This window comes from Electrophorus electricus, chromosome 10 (assembly GCF_013358815.1).
Source record: "Electrophorus electricus isolate fEleEle1 chromosome 10, fEleEle1.pri, whole genome shotgun sequence".
In the NCBI taxonomy this organism is placed as follows: Eukaryota; Metazoa; Chordata; class Actinopteri; order Gymnotiformes; family Gymnotidae; genus Electrophorus; species Electrophorus electricus.
The window spans coordinates 22,279,014-22,297,445 of record NC_049544.1 but is presented as its reverse complement, the minus strand read 5'-3'; the positions used below and the strand labels follow the sequence as shown (position 1 = coordinate 22,297,445).

Below are 18,432 nucleotides of genomic sequence, written 5' to 3'. Positions count from 1 at the left end.
GACCACTACCACTACCATGAACAAGTTTTGGTTAAACCGTGGTTGTTCCGGGCAGATGACCGGGGCTTCGTCGTGTTGTGTATCGTTCTTCAGAGACTGAGCTGAATTGGCGTACCTGGTCTTTTGTTTGAGGAGTCAGTGAAGACAGTAGGGTTCATAAGATGGAGCTGAAAGAATTCAATGACACACACATAACAGGTAAGTGCTGGAGAGGGAGCAGGAGTGTGACTGAGGAGGCATGGAAATGAGGGGGAAACCAGATGGAAACAGACGAGTGACGATGGTACTGCTCCTCCAGGTTAAAGCGATAGCTGATTCCGGCGAGTGAACGGAAATGCAGGCAACCCAGCAGAGTAGGGTTAGGATTATGATTGAGCTGGAGAGTGTGCGTGCTGGAGAGTGTGTGTGCTGGAGCGTGTGTGTGCTGGAGCGTGTGTGTGCTGTGCTTCTGGGAAGATGCTGTAAAGGGAGAAGAGCCAGAGAAGTAGGTCACGTTTATTTATAGTCCTGCAGCATGGCCTGAAGAATGGTACACATCAATACTGCTAGTGCCTTTTAAACATATATACATATATATGTGTGTATATAGAATCAGCTAGTATCTTCTTTGAATATCGCTTATATACATATATAAACACTGCCAAGCTCAAATATTCAGCATATTTCATATGGTGCACATACAAAAATATTTCCTCATGTTATATATTTCTATTGTACATCTGTGCTTCTCTGCTCACCCCTCGAGGCTATGACGGTCGTTACGGTTCCTACGCGTCACTAAGAGCACGGCATCCAGCCATGCAGAAGGCAAACGAGAACACAGTGCGATTTGACTGGAGCTCCCAGCCTGAAGGGTGCATGGATGGGGATTCGGATCAGCCCCGGAATCTCAGAGAGCTTCCGCTTCACATGGGCCTAAAGAGGGCTATCCGGTACACATCTCGTTACTGGGCTTAGTGCTCGAATGACAGTTCCAGCAGTTTTGACTGTGTATAAAGGTTTATGGATGCATAACCCTCACAACATGCTTTTAGTAAACCGTTTAATAATGCAAAAACTAATAAATAATTTGTAGACCCTGAATGAACACCTTGATCTTAATCATAAGAAATAAAGACTGTTTAACAAACGCATTTTATTTTGCAATATCGATATTGAACAAAGATTTAAACAATGAATACAGGAAAAGGGAATATATATAGGGTTTATATATATATATATATATATATATATATATATATATATATATATGTCCCAGTTTACCTTTCTACCTACATAACTCTCTCTCTCTCTCCCTCTCCCTCTCTCTCTCTCTCTCTCTCTCTCTCTCTCTCTCTCTCTCTCTCCCTCTCTCTCTCTCTCTCTCTCTCTCCCTCTCCCTCTCTCTCTCTCTCTCTCTCTCTCTCTCTCTCTCCCTCTCTCTCTCTCTCTCTCCCTCTCAGGCAGGTACAGCAGATGAGAGTTCCAGTGTCATCCTGCTGGACGTCTTGGTATGCTCGTCGCTCTAAAGCATTCGGGCATTTTCGTGAGGGTGTGACGGGTGTGCTGACCGAGGTGGCACTCTGGAGGAAAGCGATGCACAAGATTGGAGGTGAAGCAGAAATGGTAAAAGGAGAAGTAACCTAAACAGTGTCTTAGTCAGGGCTGCCAGAGCAGGACTGAGCGCCACTGGCTTAGCTGTAAACCACAGACCAAAGGCAAGCCAAAGCCATGATCCCCCAGTTTCTCAAGCCTCTCTACTTTATCCCTGGGCAGGACACTTCGGTGGTGGTGTCCAATCCTACTTCCTGTTCCTGAGGTTCCTGGTTGTTCTCAACTTCCTGTCCTTCCTGCTGATGGCTGCATTTGTGGTCATCCCCTCCATGGTCTTCCACATCACCAGCTCCAACGGTTCCAAAAGTGAACCCCTCCTGCCTTCCATCAACCTGACGAGTAAGAGCACGGTACCCAGGGGGAGGGGCGTGCTATGGGAGGGGTGTGCTATGGGAGGGGCACGTTGCCTGATCTGAGACCTGCACTGATCTGAGACCTGCTCTGCACTCTTCTCGTAGCAGTGACTGAGGGAAAACCAGATCAGATCTGGCTAAAACTGGAATTTTAACCTTCTAGCTTTTTGAGTTTTAGCAGTTTGATATACATTTATCTTTTCATTATTAAGGCTGGTTTAAGATAACATTGCCCTCTACATTATGTTAATGATCCACAATGGCCTATCTCATGGTTCATATAATTTTTATCTCATTTCAAGATACCTGGTCCAAAGGTTTCTCTGGGGCAGAAATGATTCAGTCTGTAGTGGGGTTTACTCTTGTCATGGCAGAAGTCTCTGCTGTTGGAATTACCCAGAATGTTGGGAATGGCACATGAATCAAGAACCTGGTTCTTGGCTTTTCCTTCTTAGCAAATTCCAGACTGGACATTTTCTAGACTGCCCAGATTGCCCTTTTTAAAGCCTTCTGTACTATACTTTTTATATAATGTAATTAGTTTTTTTTTTTTTGTAAAGGCACACATTGCAAAATTATATTGATCTTTTGTTGGTATATGTGTATGACTGGTATTATCAGAATAAGAACACACATTAAAGTGTGTAGATGTCTGTCTGTCTTGAACCGGCTTGTTTCTTTTTCAGTCGTCTGTATTAATGGTGTTTGCTTTTGGTCTGGATCTTGTTGCCGCTGCAGTGTGTCAGCAGTACGATCCGAGTCCCAATGCCCTTACCCTTTACTTCAACTACTTCCTGGATTTGCTCTCAGGAACGGTATGCAAACACACACACACACACACACACACACACACACGCACAGGCACTTGGCATCTGACAAAGGGCTCTTGGTCCAAACTATTTACACAGAATAATGATCATTTATATAGTGTTTTCTCATACCGAAGGCCGCTTTACAAAGTCAAATAGTTAAAAAATACAGGTAGACAGGTATTATCAGCTGCTCAGATGAGGAGGATAAAAGCATTGAGAATGGAGATATGTTTTAGCTCATCTTTAGAGGAGGAGAGAGAACGCAGACAGAGAACCATGAGGGTAATAAGGTGCAGAGTTTTTTGGCCGTGACACTGCAACATCCGAAAGAGACCAATTGGAATTTAGGAATGGAGAGGAGACCAGCGTCACAAGACCTCAGTGCAGGTGTAGAAGATCATCTAGGTGAGGGGCAGATGAGCAGCCAGTGTAACAGGATTGGGGTCAAACTCATCAGCAAATGCTGGGGAGGTTTACTGAGACATTCAACACAAAACAGTGTAAGAAAGACACTCAATATCTAGACACAATAAACTACAGCTCTGTTAAGACCAGACAGTATAAATGTCTTTTTGAAGTCCAGGTTGACTAAACGGTTACAGGTCATCACATATTTAACCACCCAAGCATATTACTTAAGTGTTAAACTTAAGGCATGTGATTCAGTTACTACATTGAATTACACAGTAACTTCACTAAAACTAATATGTCAGAATGAGAGTCTGGCCCCGCTGATGGGTGCTTGCAGGCTAAGAGGTTTTAAAGTGAGCACATGAGAAGAAGAGATGGTAATTAAGAGCTCAGTAGAAGGACAAAGCATTTATCTCCTGGAGATTTGGTGTAGAATTACACTCACAATGACTTGCTCCTGTGTAGAATTACACTCACTGGTTCATGTGCCTTGTGTTTTTCTGCTTAACAAAATGTGAGCTTTTCTGAGAGCTCAGAGTCTTCCACCAATCAGACTGAGTTCATACTGTGTGAGTGCTTATGTGAGTGTTTACTGTGTGAGTACTTACTGTGAGTGTTTACTGCGTGAGTGCTTAGTGTGAGTACTTTCTGCGCAAGTGCTTACTGTGAGTGTTTACTGTGTGAGTGCTTACTGTGAGTGCTTACTGTGTGAGTGCTTACTGTGTGAGTACTTACTGCGCGAGTGTTTACTGTGTGAGTGCTTACTGTGTTTACTGCGTGAGTGCTTAGTGTGAGTGCTTACTGCGCAAGTGCTTACTGTGAGTGTTTAATGTGTGAGTGCTTACTATCAATGCTTACTGTGTGAGTGCTTACTGTGTGAGTACTTACTGTGTGAGTGCATATTGCATGAGTGTGTGCTGTGTGAGTGCTTACTGCGCGAGTGCTTACTGTGTGAGTGCTTACTGTGTGAGTGCTTACTGTGTTAGTGCTTACTGCGTGAGTGCTTACTGTGTGAGTGCTTACTGCGCGAGTGCTTACTGTGTGAGTGCATATTGCATGAGTGTGTACTGTGTGAGTGCTTACTGTGTGAGTACTTACTGCGTGAGTGCTTACTGTGTGAGTGGGTATTGTACAGTAACCCAATTTACATTTACATTACATGAAGCCCCAACCACCTTTCAGGGCTTCATGGAGTACTCTTACCTGTTCTACGGTTTCTATGACAACACAAGGGTCGCGAGCAGTGGCTTCTCCTACAATATCCCACTGGCCTATCTGCTCACTGCTGCCTTCTTGTTCCTGTTCTGCCTGGCCTGCATCATCACGTGGTCAGTATAGTGCACTGGCACCCCTCCGCAGTGGTCGCTATGGCTACGCTCACCACTGAAGTGTGTGCGAGAGCTTAGGTTCGCCTGCTTTGATTACAGTCAGAGGCCATGACAGATGTAACAATAAACGAAGTGACCCAGTAGGGGACCTAATGATCAAGCTTGATTAGTACAGTGCTAACACAAGACCCTGATCGGTTAACAGGATGGGCAGTATGGCCCGGATCGTCGTGGCGATGGGGGGAGGGGCCAAAGGAGGGTACACCATGCTGATTTTTACGGGATGGGATTATGGCCTCCAAGAAGAACGAGCCATCAAGCTGAAACAAAACAACCTGCGCTACCAGTTGCAGGTGAGAGGACAGTAATAGAGTGGATCATAACATTTGTGCAGTGATTGTGAGGTTCACAACATTCGGAAAGTAACAGACTGGACTGTAACATTTGGACAGTAATGGACTGGACGATAAATACACCACTTCTGCTATGTGAACTATTAGTAAACAAAATCAGATTGTTCAGTAGTCTATACATTCAGTACCTATGCATCCAAGTACCTCATCCCCCAAGTTACCTCCCGCCCCCGTCTTTCTCTCTCTCTCTCTCTCTCTCTCTCTCTCTCTCTCTCTCTCTCTCTCTCTCTCTCTCTCTCTCTCTCTCTCTCTCTCTCTCTCTCTCTCTCTCTCTCCAGATGGATTTGGAGGAGGAGAGGATCAAACTAAAGACAGCCTCTCTCACTCTGACTCAGACGCTGAGTCTGTACTCATTCCGGTTTTTCCTAAGCCTCGTCGTCATGGCGATGATTGTGGGAGCTTTCTTTGGCATTGGTTACGCAACCCAGTTCAGCCAGGTGAGATGCGCCAGCACCTGTGTCACTAACCCAGCGAAGGTTCACTCACTCCCAGCCAGGCCACATCAGAAAGCCAGATTATTAAAAATTCCTGAGGTACTGGTCATGCTCTCTCTCTCTCTCTCCAACTCTCTCCCACTCACTCGCTCTCCCTCCAACTCTCTCCCACTCACTCTCTCTTTCCCATTTTCTCCCACTCACTCTCTTTCCCACTCTCTCCCACTCTCTCTCCCTCCCACTCTCTCCCACTCTCTCCCTCCCACTCTCCCACTCACTCTCTCTTTCCCACTTTCTCCCACTCTCTCTCTCTCCCACTCTCTCTCTCCCTCTCACTCTCTCCCACACACTCTCTCTCTTTCCCACTCTCTCCCACTCACTTTCTCTCTCCCTCCCACTCTCTCCCTCCCACTCTCCCACTCACTCTCTCTCTTTCCCACTTTCTCCCACTCTCTCTCCCTCTCCCACTCTCTCTCCCACTCTCTCTCCCTCTCCCACTCTCTCTCACTCACTCCCACTCTCTCTCCCTCTCATTCTCTCCCACTCACTCTCTCTCTTTCCCACTCTCTCCCACTCACTTTCTCTCTCCCTCCCACTCTCTCCCATTCACTCTTTCCCACTCTCTCCCACTCACACTCTCTCCCTCCCACTCTCTCCCACTCACTCTCTCTTTCCCATTCTCTCCCACTCTCTCTCTCCCTCCCACTCTCTCTCTCTCTTTCTTTTACCCACTCCTCAGTCCCAGCAGGCTGATGGGTTCATGGGCCTTCTGCTAGAGTATCTCCCCTCCATTGTTATAACACTCACCAACTTTGTGGTGCCGCTGCTGTGTGACCAGATCGCTCTGCTGGAGAAGTACTCCCCCACTACGACGGTAGTCCTCGCTCTGCTCCGGTTAGATCCATCCTAACAATCCGTTACATTGTCCACAGCACATATAACATGACAGACTATACAGGCAGAATACAACTCTAAATCATTCAAGTATAGTTAGTGCACCCCACACCCTGTGTCTGTCCTTGTAGGGCAGTATTCTTCCGTTTAGTGAGTTTGGGTGTTCTGCTGTACACTCTGTGGGATCAGATCACCTGTAACGGAAGCATCTCCAACAAGTCCTGTGTGCCCTGTGGTTACAACTATGAAATGTATCAGGTAAACCTCAACAGACAAACAGGTAAACAAAGGCATGTCACAAATATTATCAGCAAAATGATTACTGCATATTCTGGTGTGCACAGTATCGTGGTATTACGTATTTCAGATGTATTTGATTCCATGCATTCTGCTACATAATGCTTTTATGGATAAGGCTAGGTTAGAGACAGAGCCGTGTGTTTGGATGATGTTTTTCTCTGTTTCTCATCATTTTGCTTTCTTCCATCTTTCTCTCTCTCTCTCCCTCTCGCTCGCACACACACAGTGCTGGGAGACGCGTGTGGGGCAGGAGATGTACAAGCTAATGCTCTTCGACTTCCTGATTACCATCGCAATGCTTGTTCTTGTGGAGTTTCCACGCAGGTCTGTCTCACATACCTTCTGGTTCTCTCTCTTCTCCTCTGGGTCTGTCTGTTTCTCCATCTTTTTACAACACTCACTTCATCTGTTTTCTTTCCTGTACCTACTCCATGCAACCTCCAAATGTGTGTGTGTGTGTTTCAGGATTTTTGTGGATCACTGCTCATGGAAACTGGCTCAGTGGGTAGGGCGGCAGGAGTTTGTGGTGCCGGCGAACGTGCTGGGTCTCGTGTACGGCCAAACGGTGGTGTGGACCGGCACTCTCTTCTGCCCTCTGTTACCACTCATTAACACTGTCAAATTCATCATCATCTTCTACTGCAAAAAGGTACACACACGTCCTGTCCCACCTCTCAAAACTCTACCCCATGCTCTGTCTCGGTTTTACCCAGCCTCCTCCTGCCTTACCTCTGCTGTCTCACTTTTCTGCTAACTTCAGTCTTTCCCAGCCTCCTCCTGCCTTACCTCTGCTGTCTCACTTTTCTGCTAACTTCAGTCTTTCCCTGGCTCCTCCTGCCTTACCTCTGCTGTCTCACTTTTCTGCTAACTTCAGTCTTTCCCAGCCTCCTCCTGCCTTACCTCTGCTGTCTCACTTTTCTGCTAACTTCAGTCTTTCCCTGCCTCCTCCTGCCTTACCTCTGCTGTCTCACTTTTCTGCTAACTTCAGTCTTTCCCTGCCTCCTCCTGCCTTACCTCTGCTGTCTCACTTTTCTGCTAACTTCAGTCTTTCCCTGCCTCCTCCTGCCTTACCTCTGCTGTCTCACTTTTCTGCTAACTTCAGTCTTTCCCTGGCTCCTCCTGCCTTACCTCTGCTGTCTCACTTTTCTGCTAACTTCAGTCTTTCCCTGGCTCCTCCTTTTCTTTACAACACTCCATCGTTTGTTCTTTTATCCACTTCCACCGTCTGCCCTTACATCATGTCATGTACTCTGCACCTCGGCCCGACAGGCTGACACAGGTCTCGCACTCCCGCTCCGGTGTTGATTTCTGGTTCCGTTCTCCGCAGGTCACTCTGTTCCAGAACTGCCGGCCGGCTGTGAAGACTTTCCGCTCCACTAGTTCAAATTTCTTTTTTTTTCTGGTCCTGCTGTTCGGCTGGATTCTCGCCTGTGTGGTGCTTGTGTACAGTGTTGCCAAGTGTGTAAAAAAAACCCTGACACTGATTCAGGTTCCTTTACACACCACACATCAAATAGTTTACAACACAGAACTGCTCATACTGGGAACTGTTACCACATTTTTAATGAGATGCACTGAGGAATGACCTTAAGTGCACATGCACTATAGTTGTATGGCTTCCATACATTTTCCATTCAGCTGTAAGTTGTAAACCACTACTCATTGCACCACTAATTTGCTCTAAAGTCAGTTGAGAGACTGCAGTCCTGCACACTATATATGAGGCATCCATTACCTGCAGTCCTGCACACTATATATGAGGCATCCATTACCTGCAGTCCTGCACACTATATATGAGGCATCCATTACCTGCAGTCCTGCACACTATATATGAGGCATCCATTACCTGCAGTCCTGCACACTATATATGAGGCATCCATTACCTGCAGTCCTGCACACTATATATGAGGCATCCATTACCTGCAGTCCTGCACACTATATATGAGGCATCCATTACCTGCAGTCCTGCACACTATATATGAGGCATCCATTACCTGCAGTCCTGCACACTATATATGAGGCATCCATTACCTGCAGTCCTGCACACTATATATGAGGCATCCATTACCTGCAGTCCTGCACACTATATATGAGGCATCCATTACCTGCAGTCCTGCACACTATATATGAGGCATCCATTACCTGCAGTCCTGCACACTGTGTTAACCTTTACTGGCCAATGTCGTGGGTAACCTGCTATTGACCAAAGAGCAGGTGTGAGCTGGATACATATAATACATATTTATACACTAAATGCTGTAGCAAATACTGTTTATGCAAACACTTATATATTCAACATAAACTGCTATATAAGCAATATATATATATATATATATATATATATATATATATATATATATACAGAAAACACCACCTGCCCTGTGATTAAACAGAGCCACTGAAAACAAGGAACAAAAAGGAGAAGACAAATTAGCATCAGTCAGTGAACTACTGAGTAGAACCGACCTAAAAATGCTAACCTGTAGGAATAGCTATAGAGTCAGTGTAATTAATAAACTGGCAGCTCAGTGAATGATGAGGATGAGGATGGTGATGAGGATCTCCTTTAATTCCACTTGTGCCCAGTATCCATCCATCCTATGACTGCGGTCCATTCCGGTTTTCTTCCACCATGTGGAGCATTGTTCCTGCCTCCTTCTATACACTCTCCAACACCACCCAGGAGTTCCTGCTCTTCATCGGCTCCCAAGCATTCTGCACCCCCCTCTTCATCGCATCATGGTCAGTGTGCCTGGGATTTATTCTACATTTCCTTTTGAAATCCTCTGATTTTTTAAGCTTTTGCTAATCTGATTATTTTCTAATTAGTTTTACTTTCATTTCCTCCGCACAATGCACGATATGAAGTATGGAGTGTTACAGTAGTTCTGTCATTTGTTTTGTACGCTGAATTTTGGTTTTAATGAGTGTGCATTAATAAGCATTTGCTGCAAACTGGTCACTGATGTGTTTTTGCTCTTCAGTGTGTTGTTCTGTTATATGGCTGCATTAGCTTCTGTTTATGGCAGAACGGTTTCTCTGCTAAAGAAGCAGCGCAAACTGGTGAGTGTGTTATACACTCACATCACACCAGTCTTTCCAAACCTTCCGTTTTGTTATTTGCTCTTTTTCCTACACACTACACACAGACACAGCACAGCACAGCACACACACACTATACACACACACACAGCACAGCACACAGCACAGCACACAAACACTGCACACACACTACACACACACACAGCACAGCACAGCACAGCACAGCACACACACACTATACACACACACACAGCACAGCACACAGCACAGCACAAAAACACTGCAAACACACTACACATACACACAGCACAGCACAGACACTACCCTGCCCTACCACTGCTGTCTCACTGGAAACCAGTTGCTGGTGGTCCTGTGGTCAGAGACTCGCCAGTGCTGAACAGGACGGAGCTCAGCTGCCACGCAATGCATGGCAACTCATCAAAAACAGACTGTAGTTTATATGTATATACTAGTATATAATGACTCTATAGGTAGTCTCTATAAGCAATGCATCTAATAAAGTAGACAGTGAATGTTGGTGCAGTGTAGGTGTTCCTAAGTATTCTATATAAATAATTATGTATTTATATGTTGAAAATATTTTAGGACATAAATAGCTTTTAAATGATTAACCATTTGGGAGAGGAAAAGTCTGATAAGGTGCCTTCTGTCCATGTTAAGGCCAGTTAGTCCTGATAATATCTCATTGCCTCCTGATATTGACCTTTGTTATGCAGGAAAGGCGAGATAAACTGTTCCTGGTAAAACAGATTAAGGAGCTGAATGCAGCAAGTTCCAGAGAAAAGCGAGAGTTAGAGACTCACGCTCCACTGGAAGAGAGTGCTATCCTGTGGCACACGCCACCCACGAGAGAGAGTGATAACCAGCGGAACAGGTCACATCCAGAAGAGAGGGACACCCTGTGGACCAGGTCACGCCCAGGAGAGAGAGACGTCCAGTGGAACGGGTCACGCCCAGGAGAGAGAGACGTCCAGTGGAACGGGTCACACCCAGGAGAGAGAGACGTCCAGTGGAACGGGTCACGCCCAGGAGAGAGAGACGTCCAGTGGAACGGGTCACGCCCAGGAGAGAGGGACGCCGAATGGAATGGACCACTCCCAGGAGAGAGGGACACCCAGTGGAACGGGTCAGACCCAGGAGAGAGGGACGTCCAGTGGAACGGGTCACGCCCAGGAGAGAGAGAGACGCCGAATGGAATGGACCACTCCCAGGAGAGAGGGACACCCAGTGGCACACGCCACCTCAGTGGGAGCAACATCACAACCCCTCATTTGAGCTAGACAAGGACCTAATGACACAGCCCAGCATTTTCTTCCCAGGAGACTTTGACAGTCATGGACCATATCACAGGGGGAACTGACCCTCATCACAGGGAAGACTGACCCACATTCTACAGACCCCCTGTTAAGTGATTATTCCAGGCCTAGTTCAGCCTTTCTGTCAGCTTTGGGATCTACATCAAAATAAACCTGAGGTATAGGTCTAGGTGTTTTAATAGTCATTCTGTAAATCATACTTCACTTCCATTTTCAATGTGTTTCATTTCAAAACTGTAAGAGATACAGTATTGTATATAAATGACAGACCTGTTCTCAAAAAGCTTACATTTCTACAGATGTCCATGGATAAAATGGAATATGTTTTCACAGTTGTGATCTTCATTTAATGTCCATCTTCCTGACTTAGAGCCCATTAGACATCTTGATGTAACATAATGTAAATGCACATTTAAGGTGCCAATTAAATTGGTTCGTTTTCACAGCTCTTCTGTGTTCTTTCTTCATCACTAACAACCAATTTCTTTCTCCAGTCAATGATAATTTTATGGAGCGCTTTTACTCTAATGGGTTGTTTTACACTAATCATTTGGAATTGCAGATGGATGCTTGAATGTTTGAGAATGAAAAGGGAAAATGGAAGGCAGTGTACAGAATGACCGAAATAAGTCAGGGTCCTGTTTCTCATCTTAAATGTTCGGTCCCTCCACCGTTTAAACATTTTTGTGCTTTTGGGAAGACCAGCCTTGCTTTGTAAACTGAACACATTCGCTCAGGTGCGTCCTCTTGTGGTCCAGTCAGTCCACGTAGCCATACGCTGTGTTGCGTGATGACGTTTGGTGCCTTACGTGAGGTTACTTCCGTTATTTACTTGTCTCGGTTCCAAAGTCCTGGAGAATGTTTATTTAAAATAGTTTAAATTAGCCCGTGTACGCCTTTGGAGAATATGCGTAAAGGACGTTGAAGCAGCTTTGGAGTGAATCCGTAAGACATCATTTATACGCGTCAGATCTGAAGATTGGTGTTCGCTTACTAGCTAGATGGTTAGCAAGCTAAACTACTGTGCTAAGAACGAAGCTTTTGCTAGCTAGCGTCTTTCGTGTTGGGATTTTTGAAGATCGGTGTCTAGGTTTTGACCGTTTTAGAAGTAGTAGTTTTGTATTGAGGATTTGAAATGAATATTTTACCCAAGAAGAGTTGGCATGTGCGCAATAAGGACAACATTGCGCGCGTGCGTCGAGACGAAGCTCTTGCAGCCGAGGAGGCAAGCGAAATTCAGCGGCGCGTGGAGCGCGCGGAGCAAGAGGTAACCATAACAACCGAGCATCCTTCCACTTCGCTGTAATGTTCAGAATGAACAGTGATACTCGGGTCATTTCAACCATCCTTGTCACTTATAGTTATATTTTCCTCTGGACGCAACATTGGTTTATGAAGTCAGTTTCTCTCTAATAAATTCGTTTCCCAAAGTTCTGAAGAAATGAGACGTGATTCTAAAGCTGCTCTTCCTGTCTCTCGCTTTCCCTGTAGGCTCGGACAGATTATTTGAGGAAGAAGTCCCGCACGGCCCTCGAGCAGAAAGGGGGATGGTGTCTGGAAGGAGAACAGAGTAGAGGCTCGGAGGAGATTGAACATCTGAATCTGTTTCCTTTGGAGGAGGCCTCAGAAAAGAAAGGCAATGCAGAGTATGCCAAAGAGAAGCAAGAAGAGAAGGTATATATAGCATGTCGTGTGTGACAGTGCGCGTTACTTCCTTTATCTTAGACAGCTTGTCCATCACTGAACAGCCCAGGAATCCCGAGAGCCACTGAGAAACCTCACTTGGAAAATGAGAAGATGCTCCCGTATGACCTGCCATTGCACAGACTAAGGACAAAGATGCATACGTGGTTGTCTTTTTGTGGAAATATAGTAAAAACCATTGAAATGTATTTCTAAATTGTAATATGATAACTAAGAAGGAAAGATTACATTTTCCAGAACAAGAAAAATGCTTTTCACCTTAATGTCCTGATTCTGTTTGACGGGAACAGGTTTCCTCACTGGCTACAGATTTGGTGCTAAATCTGTTTCTTCCTTGCTTTCCAGGATAGTTTGTCAAAAGTTAAGTGGGTACACTTATGAATGACAACAAGAGAGACAATTATGTTTGTGATTAAAGAGAAAGTTCTGCTTTACTGCCTTCCTCGTAAAAGTCAGAGTCATAGCTATCCAAAATTGACAGAACATGTTGAACTTTAACGAGGGAATTCTAACGATGCCAGAGTTGTTTTTCAGAGGACACCGAGTTTTGTCGTCATCTTTCCCCTGTGCGTTAGGAAAAACAAGAGCGTGCCATTGGCCTGTTAGTGTCTCTTGGCCCTGCCCCCGGTACGGAAGCCACGCCCTGGTATCTGAAAGATCGACGGGAGAGAGAAAAGGAGAAAGAGGATGAGAGAGACAGGAAGGAGAAGGGCAAAAGAAAGAGCATGACTGAGGAGGAGAAGGAGAAGAAAGACCGTAAACTGAAGGTATACTGAAGATTTATACTGAATACTTGCGTTCGTGTTTTCACTTTAAAGACAAAACACTTCACATTCACTGACCTTCACCGTAGGCCCTTGAATATATCTATTTAATAATTAATAGAATATGTATTTAATTATTTGTTTCAACGATTTCTCCCAGGAACATGTAATAAGCCTCACTTTTACCGGTCAGCTCCAGGAGGTGTAGTTAATACTGTCTTTTGATTGACTGATTTCTTTTCAGTTATTCATGTGTAACTCAGTATGGTTGAGCCACAGTTAAACGAAAATCTCAACTAAATCTAAATTTGTGGTCTTTCTGCACTAGTAGAGCTGTGCACTTAGCATGCACGTTCCCAAGGAGGCAAACGGGACAGAAGGGCTGCGTGATTCTGCCCTTCATGTAGGCCTTTAGGGCGGCTAATACACACTTTTTACAAACTTCCAGAGAGTCTGCTTGGAATGCAGACTTCAGCAGACTGCTTGTGGAATTACTCAAACATGGATGTGACAACATAATTGAAAGATGAATTATTCATTTAATCTAATTAGCATATGTTGATAGGTGTGTTTTAAATTTTTGTATAACTTATGAGCTTCAAAACAGTAGGTGCACTGGGTAGGACAGCGTGTCTTACTGTGTAATCTGCATTAATATAAACTACAGACCACCCAGCTGGTCCTGCAAGGCAGGGGTTGGTTCAGGTAATAAACCCTCTGCCTCAGAGCGCCAGCAGACGTTATTAAATGTACCATAATGTAAAGGAGAGCAACAGTAATATCTCTGTACATCTTTCTTCATTTTTCATATTTTGACGACCATGGTAGCCATCGGAAACGAGTCGAGCAGAAGTCCATCGGTGCTGTGTATGTGTCCAGAGACTTGAGCCCGGTCCCAAATGGGGCACTCACAGTCATGCGGTCCACAAACGCACATGCATGTGAGGACTGGGTCCATAATGCACCCCATTCCTCATTTTGGGCTCATGGGCACCCTCCATGGGACATTACCGCGGCGATATGGGCTCGGATGAAGCCTATTGCCCAGAATTTAGCCTGTTACCCCAGATTCCATAGCAAATAAGAAAAATATTAAAATACATTTACCATTGCCGAGGAAATGGACGCCACAGAACCTTTGTGTTAGGAGTCAGGGAGGATACAAACCCTTGTCGCGTGTTTCAGGTGCAGACTCATGCGATGGGTTTAGCACCTGTTGTATAAGAGTAGCTGCTTCTCTGAGCAATTCTGGGCACCGTTTGCCCAGAGCTCATCATGTCTGCCATTTGAACCTTTTTTCACCTGCACGTTTGTTGACCTGGGACTCTGTCCTCAGCTACTCTACACTGCAACTGCTAAAGACGGGTCTTTCCAAAAAAACAACCAATCACCAACTGTCTCTGGATTCATAGGTGAAAGGGACAGTTTCAAGGTGTATTCATGTAGCTAATTCAAATAAATAAATTGGCGTGCTTAGTTATTTATACTCACTTAAACTATTATTTTGTATTGCCATGTTAGTCCATACATTTCCTTATTGTATTCATTTATTTAAACCAAAAACACCCTTCATTGTACTGCACACTTGCCAGTGCTTTTCTTGTGTTATTTATGGAGCTGTAATGGGAACCTCTCTCTGTTGTCCTTCAAAAGGAGAGGCTTGACCCCCTGATGGATATGAGAAAAGCCTTGGCAGTGAAAGATGGAAAGGAGAAAAAACACAAGAAGAAGGAAAAAAGAGATGGACCCAAAAAGAAGACAGGAGAAAGGTGAATGCTTCTGTGTTGTTTATTCTCTCCACGCCCCCATCCCATCCTGTTAACCCACACAACAACACTGCAGTGCAGCCTGGGCATATTCACTGTGTTTAAACAGCATGTTCGGGGGATGATTTATGTACTTGCTTATGTGCAGTGAACATCAAATGATCCGCGCAACACCATTTTAAAGTGTGAAGCATGTTGGGCTATGCCCCTCGGTTGAGTACGCCACCTACTGAAACGGCCAGTAATGGCGTTATGCATGCCGGTGTGTGTGTTTGGAAGCTAATGGTTGAGTCGAGTGCACTGCGTGGGCGGGGTCAAGAGCATTGCATGGGTGGAGTCAAGAGCACTGTGTGGGTGGAGTCAAGAGCTTAGTATTCCCATCTGAGACGTTTCTCCAAAATAAATGGAAACATATATTTAAAAAAAAAAAAATTAAGATGCACGATTTTTCAGCGTGTTCCAGAAATAACTTTCTAATCGAATCTGTGCTGTTTCCCGGCAGCTCGATGGAAAGGTTGCGAGCAGAGCGGCTACAGAGGGAGGTGGAGGAGAAGCGGCGCTCCCAGGCATTTCTGGACCAGAGGAGTGGGCTGGGGAAGGAGAGGGAGGTGGAGCGGGAGCTGGGGGACCGGGAGAGGCCCTACAACAGCGCCTACTTCCCCGAGCTAGCACGCAAGAGGCAGAGGAGGGACCGAGACCGGTACAGCTTCTTTTAGCTGTCGCACAGGCCAGTCACTTATTCAGGATTAATTTACACGACGACTCAGACAGAGACCATTTTAAGATGATCACCAAGAAAGGGCATCGATTGCTCCCTGCCCTCAGCTCACCCCTGCAGGCTTTCTCTGCCAGAGGATAATTGTTGAACTGTGGGCCAGTGGAGCTTGTGAGCAGACTGTCGGCAGCCTCTGTCTTAGTGAAGAGAAAAGGCTGGTCCATCCACAGACTGAAGCCCAGAGCAGACGCTCGCATCACGTTGCCTTTGTGACTGAGCCGATTCCAGACAGACTTCGTTCTTGAGACTCCAGCGGGGAATTATGTTGGCACCTGACGTCATTGCTGAACTCAAGACTGCTGGAATTAAAGCTCTCAGTGGGATAGCTCTCTCTGCAATGTGTGCATAGTGAGGAAACGGGAGCTGTTCTTAGGGACGTGTGTGTGTGTAAGCTGGGCGGTCTCCTGTGTGTCACTTCCACAGCAATAACCATCTGCTACATTAGAAATCCTGTTAGTGTTGAACTGTGCAGTCATTTTGTACATAATGTTTTTGGAGTGTTTCAGATGTAGCATGAACTTCAAAAAAATAAAAATATGAGGTCATGTAATTTCGTTAGCTGCTCGCTTTCTGTTCACAGTTCGACCCATGGGCAGTGCCAGCCAGACCGAGCTTCTTGATCCATTCTAGCTCCTCGTGTACCTGTCCCAGGTAGACGGACTGCCAAGCCCCTCAGTCCCTGGCCAAGGTGTGCTGGAGCTGGAACGCAGCAAGTACAACCCCTGCTAAAGATTACGGCGTCACCATGCTTAGATGATGTTCACCCCGCTTCTTTAGTTCATAGCAAATAAGTACATCACAGATATGACACAATACAACTTTTGTTTAATAGCTGAACATTCTGGGTTCATAAAACATAGCTCAAACAAACAAAATTAAATAATTTTAATTAATAGCATTATTTTTTTCCTGATCAACTAGAGGGAAAAAATTGTAATCAATGTTAAGGAAAAAATAACAATCATAAATAAACTAAAACTAAAAAAGTTTTTTTTTTTTTAAGTTTTTAAAAAGTTAAAAACTAAATGTTTTCATTTACTAATGAAAACAATATTCCACATCAAGCTGGTTCAGTCCTCAAACAGCAGTTAACATCAGCTTTGCAGGATGGATACTTGGACAAATTTTTTAAATTTCCATCATGAAATTTTAGTCGGATTGTTTGTTACCGTTGCACTGATGCCTTTCCTGTCCTGTGATCCCCCCCACACGCCACGGTTGCTTCTCATTAGCCAAGTGTGGCCCGTTTCCTCCTTTTAGCTGTTATTCCTGGTGTTCCTCTGTCAGGTGTTAGTACTGCTCCCCTTTTCCCATTTCATTCAGTCGATTTCCTACGGCTCTGTCACAAACACGGACTCCTGTTTCAACCCATTTGTTTTTCATTTGTTTTGTTGAGTGGTTTTGTTTTGTTTTTGTTTTGTTTTTGTTTTGTTTTTAATTTTCTATCCTGGTATTTTAACGTTCCTTTTTGTCTCCCTGCTTTCCTTTTATAACCTTCCCATTTTGTTTATACTTGCACCAAATTTTAAACACAGCTGACTGGAAACAACCAGCATATTTTGCCACACACCATGTTGGATTTCCTTCCTTCAGCTGACAATTGGGCCATGTTTTCTTTCAATTAGCCAAGTCCAACTGCTCACAAGGTCTGTACTTATCGCACGCTAATTTGCATTTTTAGGCTTGTGGGGATATTTGTTTCATAAATGCAAATTACAAGGTGATTTTGTAATTGTTTGCTCAACATTGAGTGATTGCATTTTTTTTCCTTGATTTAGAAAAAAATATTCCATTTATTAAAGTAGTTTAATTTGTTTGAGGTATGCTTAATGAAGCCAGTTATTAATGCTCAGTTATTAATGCTCAGTTATTAAACAAAAAATTAGTTTGTGTCATATCTGTGATTTGTTTGTTATTATGAAGTTAATCATCTGTGTAGTGAATCCACAGTTTTTGCCAGGGGTTGTATGAGAGCTGAACTAATAACCTCTCTTAGGAACATGTGAGATGAAAGGGGCATCATTTGTCTTTTTAAAAGTTCCTTAAGTGCTTTTCACGGAAAAGGTGCCGTTCTTCATTTAGAGACGCTGACGTCCCGTTCCCAGTAACGTTCGTTTCCTACTTTGTTCTTCTTCAAGGAGTCAGGCGTGAGGTTTCTGTACACTACACTGACCGCAGACACTTGTATAAAGCTTTAAAACTCGTGTCCTCCGGGCAGCGTCCAGTGCAGCCTGTCCTGAGAGCGCTGCAAAGACGGAAACATACGCAATCGCGACACATCCTTTTAGAGGACTTCAGTAATAATGCGTGCACCTGTTCTTTAATACGGTACGTGTCAAGAGATCTGTTATTCTGCTTTACACAGGAGAAATCTGCTTTTAGACTGACGCTGATATCTGTCGTTATGTTGGGGTGGGAGCTGTCTCACAAGCGTCCAGCAAAGCCATGAACAAACGGATTAACTGTCAAGCGGCTACGCGACCGGAGAGCATCTCGCAGCCGTTTG

At 44.8% G+C, this 18,432-nt stretch overlaps 2 protein-coding genes across 2 annotated transcripts; both read left to right on the top strand.

The window, feature by feature from the left end:
* The first annotated feature begins 68 nt into the window (after positions 1 to 68).
* tmc4 (transmembrane channel-like 4) lies at positions 69 to 11,390 on the top strand. The gene is made up of 16 exons (XM_027003026.2): positions 69 to 198; positions 746 to 932; positions 1,443 to 1,591; positions 1,756 to 1,932; positions 2,685 to 2,761; positions 4,352 to 4,497; positions 4,703 to 4,850; positions 5,189 to 5,347; positions 6,084 to 6,238; positions 6,370 to 6,496; positions 6,765 to 6,862; positions 7,004 to 7,187; positions 7,866 to 7,996; positions 9,125 to 9,280; positions 9,523 to 9,601; positions 10,318 to 11,390. Exons 1-16 carry the CDS (start codon positions 162 to 164, stop codon positions 10,879 to 10,881), a joined length of 2,574 nt encoding a protein of 857 aa, XP_026858827.2. The 5' UTR covers positions 69 to 161; the 3' UTR covers positions 10,882 to 11,390.
* Positions 11,391 to 11,726: 336 nt separating this feature from the next.
* On the top strand, positions 11,727 to 16,476 carry leng1 (leukocyte receptor cluster (LRC) member 1). The gene is made up of 5 exons (XM_027003016.2): positions 11,727 to 12,184; positions 12,409 to 12,591; positions 13,197 to 13,388; positions 15,039 to 15,154; positions 15,654 to 16,476. The coding sequence occupies exons 1-5, from the start codon at positions 12,053 to 12,055 to the stop codon at positions 15,865 to 15,867; spliced, it is 837 nt and encodes a 278-aa protein (XP_026858817.2). The 5' UTR covers positions 11,727 to 12,052; the 3' UTR covers positions 15,868 to 16,476.
* The last annotated feature ends 1,956 nt before the right edge of the window (positions 16,477 to 18,432 follow it).

Bases quoted from the DNA above. Each gene is read 5' to 3' on its own strand.
- leng1 (XM_027003016.2), top strand. From the start codon at position 12,053: ATGAATATTTTACCCAAGAAGAGTTGGCATGTGCGCAATAAGGACAAC. The intron at 13,389-15,038 runs GTATACTGAAGA...GTCCTTCAAAAG, and splicing joins AGAAAGACCGTAAACTGAAG to GAGAGGCTTGACCCCCTGAT. The intron at 15,155-15,653 runs GTGAATGCTTCT...GTTTCCCGGCAG, and splicing joins AAAAAGAAGACAGGAGAAAG to CTCGATGGAAAGGTTGCGAG.
- tmc4 (XM_027003026.2), top strand. From the start codon at position 162: ATGGAGCTGAAAGAATTCAATGACACACACATAACAG. The intron at 4,851-5,188 runs GTGAGAGGACAG...CTCTCTCTCCAG, and splicing joins ACCTGCGCTACCAGTTGCAG to ATGGATTTGGAGGAGGAGAG. The intron at 6,239-6,369 runs GTTAGATCCATC...CTGTCCTTGTAG, and splicing joins GTAGTCCTCGCTCTGCTCCG to GGCAGTATTCTTCCGTTTAG.